The sequence below is a fragment of the Monodon monoceros genome, unplaced genomic scaffold, assembly GCF_005190385.1.
Source record: "Monodon monoceros isolate NGI ecotype Baffin Bay Population unplaced genomic scaffold, NGI_Narwhal_1 Super_Scaffold_14, whole genome shotgun sequence".
Lineage (NCBI taxonomy): Eukaryota > Metazoa > Chordata > Mammalia > Artiodactyla > Monodontidae > Monodon > Monodon monoceros.
The window spans coordinates 25,353,796-25,363,535 of record NW_021703770.1 but is presented as its reverse complement, the minus strand read 5'-3'; the positions used below and the strand labels follow the sequence as shown (position 1 = coordinate 25,363,535).

General features: G+C 39.3%; 1 protein-coding gene and 1 non-coding gene across 4 annotated transcripts in view; one reads left to right on the top strand and one right to left on the bottom strand.

Moving 5' to 3' along the window:
* The first annotated feature begins 1,411 nt into the window (after nt 1–1,411).
* The window catches only part of EBAG9 (estrogen receptor binding site associated antigen 9), a 32,096-nt gene continuing 23,767 nt past the window's right edge, over nt 1,412–9,740 (top strand). The window contains exons 1-2 of one of the 3 annotated variants that reach the window (XM_029223127.1): nt 1,412–1,661; nt 2,788–2,868. Coding sequence is in view for 1 of the 3 variants with exons in the window: in XM_029223129.1 (XP_029078962.1) it covers nt 1,863–2,216 (354 nt within the window). In the remaining 2 variants the exon portion in view is untranslated. Of the gene's footprint in view, nt 1,662–1,862; nt 2,217–2,787; nt 2,869–7,274; nt 7,301–9,740 lie in introns of those variants that run through there. The other 2 variants (XM_029223129.1, XM_029223128.1) reach the window with 2 other exon arrangements.
* On the bottom strand, nt 8,228–8,331 carry LOC114895721. Its single transcript, XR_003793621.1, has one exon. It is a non-coding gene; the product is annotated as a U6 spliceosomal RNA (small nuclear RNA).

Sequence of the window (9,740 nt, the reverse complement as noted above, 5' to 3'; positions counted from 1 at the left end):
GATATAATAAATAACTTGAAGCAAAGGTACACATCACTAAGGAAAAGCATTTTGAAAACATGCTCATATCAAGATGTAAACTAGCCTGGATTTTTGATTTGGGGAATCAAAAAAAAATTCTAGAAATTTTGAATTATTGGAATTTAGGCATTTGAAGAGTTTAAGGGCTAGAACAGGCGTTTAAGGGACTGTGGAGGGTCGAGTGGACTTAGGGAGCTGTAGTTACTGGGAATGATTTAGTAGTAATGTAGTACTAGTAGCAGGCAGTAACAGCTCTTATTTAAGAATGCTTGCTATGCACCAGGGTCTGCCCTAAGAGCTTTGTAAGCATTGGCCATGAAGTAGGCACTATTATGGCCACTTTACTGATGAGGAAACTGAAGTTTAGGGATATAATAACTTATCCAAGGTTACACAGAATACTTCCAGAGCAAAGTAATAAACATTCTTTTTCTTCCCCTCCTGAGGATAAACAAGTTAAATTATTAATAGAAATGTGGTATAGACTGGGGTGGGGGGAGGGGGTGGAGGTACTGGAAACTTAAGTGGGTAGGTAAGTGCTGGTCAGGGTGACAGAACGAAGGTAGTTGTAGCCAAAAAAGAGGTTAAAAAAAAAAAAGGCTGGTTGAGAAACAATTTGCATGAACAGCTTTCAGTCTTTGACCAATATAAACTTCTAACCTCCCTCACCAGTCACTTTACAACAGTGGAGCAGATACTTTTCTGAGGGCCCCTTACCCACAATAGCAAAGGATCCTAGCCTTTTAACAGCATACAGGATGAAAAGAAACAAAAAACAATCAGGCTTCAAAGACAGAACCATAGAAAAAGAACACCTTAATTTGGAAGAGTGGCTAGCTCGGTAAGCCAGGAACAAATGCAGGGACACGGTGAAGTGCCACTTTTTAACTTCCAGTTAAAGGAAATTCAATCAAAAATTACCAGCAGGAGCCTAAGTTCTGAATTAAACTCAGCGCTTCGCACCCCTAAAGTTGTGGAATGATTGAGATCTAGCCAGATCCATCATTTTGAGACAGCTACGACTCCCTCATTTTTTGCAATCTAAACACGTATTTCTCTTGGTCCCATCTGGTAGGGGGATTCTGTGGATTTAAGGAAAGGGGGCATGGTTGGAGCGGAGGCACTGTGTATAGAAACTAGAGCAACACGGGACGAGCCCAGACACTCAGCAAAAAAACAGTCTGTATAGCCAGCAATGGTCACAAAAATTCTACTCCTGACCAAGCCCAGGCAGCTGCCACGCCGGCCTCCGCCACTCACCCCGCCCCCCAACGCTCATTGGCTCTCAGCCCCGACGCCGGACCCGCAGCCTCTCGCCTATTGGGCCAGACAGGACCTGGGGCGGGGTGCGGAAACAAGAGTTTGGGACTACTGAGAGCCGCCTTCGAGGGCTAAGGAGAGGCAGGAGGTGGGACTGGGAGAGGGTTTCCCGACGAGGGGGCGACTATGGCAGCTGCGCGGCGGCAGCGGCGGCTGAGACGGAGCGCGCGCCCGGCTTTGAATGAGCGGGGCTGGGACTGAACCGGCGGAGCGCAAGCTCGAGGAAGCGACCGGCAGCGCGCGTGCGCGCGCCCTGTGTGCGCGCGCAGCCCGCGGCAGCTCGGAGCCTCCGCCGGGCGGGCGGGGAGGGGGAGGGGCAGGTGAGTGTGTGCGGCTCGCGCGCCCTCGAGGGCCTTCCCTCCCCCACCCCCATCCCGATCCGGACCGGGGTCTTGGCGGGGGGGGGGGTGTCCTCTGCCCTTCCCCAGTTAGCCCTCGTCTCTGCCCCGCACTTCCCGCCCTCCCACCTTCCTTTTCGGCCCTCCACCCGGTTTCCCCCCACCGAGGCCGACTGCCACTCTATGGTACTGTTTCCGGGTCAGGGTGACCTCTGGGGTGAGGGAACCGCGACCCGGAGCGGGCCCCGGGCGTGCATCCCTCACCATGCGGGCTCACGCGTGGGAGACCGTGCTGCGGGGCTCCAACCGGAATTCCCGGGTCCCCAGATTCGTCCCCCACAGGGAAATTTGCCCGTTCTTCCTGCCCTTCCTCTACAGGCCTTGCTCCTTCCCAAGCAGATTTTTCTAAAATCCAAGTCCCAGTCCACTTGGCACCCACTTGGAGCAATTGAGAGCGTTTTCACCAAACGCCGTACATATGGCGTCGGATTGTGCAACCTGAAAACGCTCCTGTTGTTTTTCGCATCTGTACAGTGGGTATGATTTTTTTTATCAGACAATTTCAAGTGGGTAATCTGAAGTTAAAACATTTTAGTTATGAAACTCGTTCCTTTTGAGCCTTTCAGGAGACTTTACTCTGCCTTTGTAAGAGCCTCAGTGGTATTTGAGGGCCTGACTTTGAGTTGCCTTAGATGGTCCAGTGTTCGCCAGCCCTCACGTTCTACTTCTAGTTCCCCTTCTCTTGCCGCTACCGAACTTTGGTTTTTCAAATTTAAGTGAGGTCAGGTGGTTTTATTTTTGGAGCCTTGTGATATACCTTAACCTACTTCAGAGATTTACAAACTTAATTTGAGGATATTCTGTACTGTACTAGATTATATGGTGTTTCAAATTTTGGTATTAAAAACATTCAAAAATATAGTTTTAGAAATACAGCAATTAGTGACTTGTTTAGTGTGTACCAACATAGATTTTGGCTTGGCTTATTTAACAATTTGTGAGATAGTGACTCTACTGAAAAGATCTCGCCAGCAGTTTACATGGAATTACAGGGAGGAAGGATACATTTAATCTTTCAGTTTCTAATGCATTTTTTTTTAAATTGTAGGTGAATCTTTTTCACTTGACACAGCCAAGCTGTCATTCCTGTTGACTTCCTAGAGATGTCATTTGTCCAAAAGCGCTGAGGGTAGGTTGCTTTATGGTTCTGAACCTTATTTCGGCTATGTCTCAAGTTTTTGTATTTTTGTAGTAATTTTTAAGGAAACTTTAATTTTAAAATTAGATTATATTAGCATTTCTCAGTTCTAGAAAGTATTTTGACAGAGTAAAAATGCAAGTAGCTTAAGATGTGTACTTCTCAGATTGGTGATCTAGAGAGCGTTTCAAAAATCAACTGAGGCAATGAGTGTAAAATTTAAGAAGAGGTTTCTTAAATGGGATGTGGTGTGGGAAGAGCCTGGGCTTTGGGGTCAGCCTCTAACTTCTGGGTGAGTGAATGTGAACTTCACTAGCAGTTGAGCCTCATCTGTTAAATGGGAATAGTGAAATTCACCTCCTTTGTCTTTAGAATTCCAGTGAGACCATAGAAGGTACATTGTCTAGAACTATATTGAGTGCTCAAGGAATGATAATTTCCCTTCTTTCAACAAATATTTGAGTACCTACAATGTGCTTAGCATTGGTTAAGACCTAGAAATACCAACTGAGCAAGACTGATGGGGCCCTGCCTCCCTAGTTCCTTGCGTTGTCACTGGCTTGTGACAGTTGAGCAGCGTACACAGGGTTTCTGTGTACTGGGTCAGTAGTGTTTCCCATCACCCGGGGTAGTATCTGTTACATAGTAGGTGCTAAATATACGTGTGTGTGATACACACACACACACACGCACACACACAGAGAAATGGATTGGAACATTAAGTAAATATGGGTCCCAAAGAACTGATTCCTGCCTTCAAGTCAGTGTAATTGATAAAATCAAAAGTGTTGCTTGATGGTTAACATGATTGCATTTTCCCCCATTTCAGTTGCAATTGGTTGGAAAATTTATCTTGGAAATTATAATACCATCACTGAATTACTAAAAATGTTTATTATTAGTGAGGTATTCTTGGCTTTTGAATTAAATAGACCTAGATTTGAATCTAGATCATTGGGTGTGGGAACATGGAAACATGAGCTTATGCTCTGCTTCAATTCTATGAAAAGAGAGCAATAATATCTATCTCATAAGATGGTTTTCTGGTGAGATAATACTTAAGTAGTGCTTGGCACATAGTAGCTAGTCAGTGAATATTCGTTTTTCTCTTTTATTAATCACAAAAGCAACTTTTCCACAGAATGAGGATATTCTTAATTGCTAGGGAGAGAATTCTATTCTGGTGTCAATAATAGTCCCACTTTCTGATTTACTGTTGGAACAAAACTTTAAATTTTATTTTTAGTTACCATTAAAGTCATTCAAATTGAGAAATACTTATTGAACAATGACACATAGCAATATTTGTGGCAGAGCGATGACCGTTGTTACCAAGCCTTTATATGAAACTTATTCTCAACTCTTCATTCATGTAAATCCTGAGACCGACTCTTTTCCCTAGTCCTTAAATATTAAATTCTCCCTTTGATGTTCTCCCTTCAAAACATCCTGATAGAGTATCTCCTCAACTCTTTCCCCTTTTCTCCCTAATGCCACATGCTCTACGGTCTCTTTTCTACCTCTTTTTTTGTTTATAATTTTTCTGAAAATTTAGGCTAAATCTTCATTTAGGGAATTTTGCTTTCTTTTGGTTGAGAGTTTTATTTTTGACAAATTAGCTTTAAAATGAAGCTTTTCTTCATCACCTTAATTGTTCACATCATTCTGCTCGTACTGAAGCAATCAAACCTTTCTTTCACGTCTTATTTTGCAAGTAGTAACTGGAGGTAACAGATGAATAAGATCCTCATGGGAAGGATTGTACAGGATGAATACAGTATATAGAAATAACTATGGTACAAAATAGAAAATGTAGGTGCAGTAAGAGAAAAATACTGCAATTAAAAAGACTTTGCAGTAGTTCAGCAAGAAGTAATAAAGGCTTATGCTAGGGAGATTGCAGTGGAAATAGGGAAGAATATGGATAGTATTTAGGAAATGGAATTAGGTCTTTTTGGCAGTTTGCATGTAAGGGGATAAGAGAAAGGAGGAGTCAAAAACGTTGCATTTTTTGAATCCTTTTAAATTGCTGTTTGGGGATGTTTTTGACAGAAATATTTTAGTTACTTGAACAGTGAAATTGTTAATATTTTCTTCGTTCAGTTTATTTTAGAGTCACGTTCTTTTCATCCTCTCAGTTAGTAGGCCAACTCCAGGCATAGGCATTCAGAAAATCATTCAACGCATATGGCAATACAACCTGCATATGTACAAAATGCATGAGCATTGCTAAGGGAGCCTTTTGGAACTCTTCTTACTGAAAAGAGTCTACTCGCCCTTTACACCCTTCTAACCCTAGGAGTAGAAAGTGTTTTGCCTTTCTTTAGAAGGGATTGGCAATAGTGGCTCTACAGAGCAGTTTAGGATCAGGTACTGCAAGAGTTAACTGCATTTTCCTTGCTTTCTGGTTTTGTTTCGCTTTTATTATTTTTGTTTTGTTTTGAACTTTCGTATCAAGGTATAGTACACAAGCAGTGTATACAGTAAAATAAACTGGTGTTGCCACCACTCAAATTGAGATACAGACCTTAGTTCCCTCATGCTTCTATACCACCCCCCCAATCAGAGGTGAACACCATCTTTTATTATGTAATTTTTAACCAGTCAATGTAATATCTTACTAGTTGAGAAAATTATTACATGCTCTTTTCAAGACTTTAGGAGGTTATTGCTCATATCTAGTAATTGAAAGCAAAGCAGTGCTCTCTCCTTTAATCCGCTTGAAATACTTTTTAAAATAGCATGTTAGTACAGTGATGGTATATTTATCCAGGGAGATTTAAATATTTATATTTTAAATTTCATTGCTTATCTTATATCCATATAAGGTAATTTTAAAATAAAAGTCAGCAGCTCAGTTTTGCGTAGATGGAACATACAGCTATCTTTTTAATTTGGCTCCATGATCATTATTACTTAAGTTACATTTTATTCCCTTTTAAGTAAATATATATAGAACTGAAGTCCAAATATACTGTTGATGTTTTCTTATTTTGGAAAAAAATATTAAATTATGTTTTCTTTTTTTGTTTTATGGAATCACTCCAAATATTGGTGTTAACCGACTATAATGATTGCTTGGAAACTTTCTACTGATGGCCTAGGAGTAGGATAAGTTTTAGTTGTGACTTTGTCATTGGTTTTTGCCTCACCTTGAACAGAAAAGTTAACTTCAGTGTATCTTAAGTCTGCTAGTTGAGAAAGCTAAGAAGTTGGATGATACATTGATATATTCAAATTACCCCAACATAAGAATCATGATTCTAAATACTTACTCAGTAATTTTCCTCCTTTGACAGATGAAAGGCAAGGAAAAGCTAAAACATAAAATTCCATTGTCAGAAACATCATTCCTCTGTGTGTGTGTGTGTGTGTGTGTGTGTGTGTGTGTGTGTGTATACATACCTGTAATTTCTTGTGACTTGATTTAACATGTGATCTACTCTACCTCTATACTGGAAAAATAACCATCTCTCATGAATTTACAAATTTTAGTTTCCTTTTACCTCTTGTGTATTTATTTTGAGTCTCTGAATGAGGAAACTTATGGTTACTTAATATATTTAACTCTAACTTATGCCAAAACTCATTTTAAGAAATATTTAAATTAGTGATTGTTAGGATAATATATGTAGTACATATATGGTATAGGTGACTAAAATGTGTAAAGAAATATTTGGAAATAATGACCATGTTTAAAAGGCTAGCAAAATGATACCTGTTTTGCTATTTTTGAGAATTTTTTTATCCTGTGGTTGCCACGGCTTTAACTAGTTCCCAGTTCCTTAGCATTTCTTTTATATAAATCATATCTTTTGATTTAATCATAGGGAGGCAGTATGAGTGTGATCTTTTAGGACTCAATCATTAGACTACCTGGGTTCAGATTCCACTTTTGTAACTTAACAGCTCTGTGTCTTCGGGCAGCTTACTTAACCACTCTGTGCCTTGGTTTCCCTATCTAAAATAGGCATAAAATAGCACTTACCTCCAGTCCTTCATAGGGTTGTTCTGAGCATTAAACGAGTTATGACATGTAAAGCACTAAGAAAGCTTGTATTAGAGTAAGAGTTAGCTATTATGGTATGTTGAAATGCTGCTGTGAAATCAGAGTTCCATTCCTAGAGAAATTCTGTAATATGTTTCTTGTCACTAATTGACTTAGTTTCCTACTGAAAATTGGCTCTCCACAGTTGCAACTAATCAATATAAAATAATGGTATTAATGACTTCTTTTAAGATTCTAATCAGAATCTGAAAACTCATGACATAATACTGTTTTTTTAATGTCTTATTAGATTGTTTTTACTAGATTTTTGAGCTACAGTTGACACAAAATGAACTGCACATTTTTTAAATGTGAAATTTTATCAGTTTTGATTAATATATACACTCCTGTGAAACCATCACCACAATCAAAATAGTAAGTATATCCAGTACCTCCAGTACTCATGCTCCTTTGTACTCCATCCTTCCCACCCCTTCCTGCCCCATCTCAAGTCACCACTGATCTATTTTCTGTCACTAGAGATTTGTTTGTATTTTCTAGAGCTTTTTTTTTTTAATAAATGGGATCCTATAGTATATATTCTTTTTTTGTCCGGCTTCTTTTCATTCAGCTTAATTATTTTGAGATATATCCATGCTATTGCTTGCAGTAGTAGTTCATTCTTTTTTATTGTTGAGTAGTGTTCTATTATATGTATATACCACAATTTGTTTATCCATTCACCTGTTGATGTACATTTGGGTTGTTTCCAGTTTGGAGCTATTAAAAATAAAGCTGCTGGGCTTCCCTGCTGGCGCAGTGGTTGAGAGTCCGCCTGCCGATGCAGGGGATACGGGTTCGTGCCCCTGTCCGGGAAGATCCCACATGCCGCGGAGCGGCTAGGCCCGTGAGCCATGGCCGCTGAGCCTGTGCATCCGGAGCCTGTGCTCCGCAGCAGGAGGGGCCCCGACAGTGAGAGGCCCACGTACCGCAAAAATAAAAAAAAATTTAAAAATAAAATAAAGCTGCTATTCAAAAACAACACATTTTTGAATGGGTGTATGGTTTCATTTATCTTGGGTAAATTCCTAAGAGTAGAATGGTTGGGTCATATGCTGCATGTTGGTTTAACTTTGTAAGAAACTGCCAACTGTTTTCCAAAATGGCTGTATCATTTTACCTTCCCACTACCAGTGTATGAGAGTTATGGTTGCTTCACATCCTTGACAGTACTTGGTATTTTTAATTTGAGCCATTTTAACATGTGTGTAATGGTTTTTAAGTGTTTTTCTTTTTAACATCTTTATTGGAGTATAATTGTTTTACAATGTTGTGTTAGTTTCTGCTGTATAACAAAGTGAAAAAAAAAAGGAACGCTTCACGAATTTGCGTGTCACCTTTGCGCAGGGACCATGCTAATCTCTGTATCGTTCCAATTTTAGTATATGTGCTGCCAAAGCGAGCAATAAGTGTTGTTTTAATTTGCATTTCTCTGATGATTAATGATGTTGACCATTATTTCAATGTACTTATTTACCATTGTATATCTTCTTTGGTGAAGTGTCTATTCACACCTTTTGCCCATTTTTAAAAAATTAAGTTGTTTTCTTACTGAGTTTTGAGAGGTTCTTATGTATTCCAGATACAAGTTCTTTATCAGATATATGCTTTGCAAAGATTTTCTTCCAGTCTGTGGCTTGTCTTTTTATTCCCTTAACAGTGTTTTTGAATTGTAGAAGTTTTAAATTTTGATGAAGCCCTGTTTATCCTTTTTTTTTTATGGATCGTGCTTTTGGTGTCGTATCTAAAAAAATATTTGCCTAACCCAGGTCACAAAGATTTTGTCCAATTTTATTTTTCTAGAAGTTTTGTAGTTTTAGTTTTTGTTTTTTTTGTCTGCGTTGGGTCTTCATTGCTGCTTGTAGCTTTCTCTAAGTGCAGCAAGCGAGGGCTACTCTTCTTTGTGGTGCTCAAGCTTCTCATTGTGGTGGCTTCTCTTGTTGCAGAGCACAGGCTCTAGGTGCGTGGGCTTCAGTAGTTGTGGCATACAGGCTCCGTAGTTGTGGCTTGCGGGCTCTAGAGCACAGTCTCAGTAGTTGTGGCGCATGGGCTTAAGTTGCTCTGTGGCATGTGGGAGCTTCCCGGACCAGGGCTCGAACCCATGTCCCCTTCATTGGCAGGCAGATTCTTAACCACTGCACCACCAGGGAAGTCCTAGTTTTAGGTTTTATATTTACATCTGTGGTCCATTTTGAGTACTTTTTGTAAATGGTGTGAAATATGGATTGAAGGTTTTGGGGTTTTGGTGGCTTTTTTTGGCATATGGGTATCCAGTTTTTCCAGCACTATTAGTCAGAAAGACTGTCCCTTCTCCACTGAATGGCCTTCACATGTTCATAAATTTCAGTTGTTCATATTTTGTGGGTCTATTTCTATACCTTCCATTCTGTTCCATTGATCTATTTATCAGTCTTGACTCCAGTACTACATCATTTTGATTACTGTAGCTTTATAATGAATCTTGAAATCAGGTAGTAGCCCTTCTGCTTTGATTTTTTTCAACATTGTTTTGACCATTATAGGTCCTTTACGTTTCTATATGAATTTTAGAATTAGCTTATCAAATTTTAGAGAAAAAAGCTTGCTGAGATTTTGATTGGGATTTCACTGAATCTGTAGTTCAATTTAGGGAGATTTGATATCTTAAAAGTATCAAGTCTTTGAGCCATGAAAGATCTTTAAGTTAATAAGGGTCTTTTAATTTCTCTCATCAATATTTTATAGTTTCTAATACATAAGTCTTTCATTAGATTTGTCCCTAAGTACTTTATATTTTCTGTACTCTTATAATTTTTAAAAATTTCAGTTTGTGATC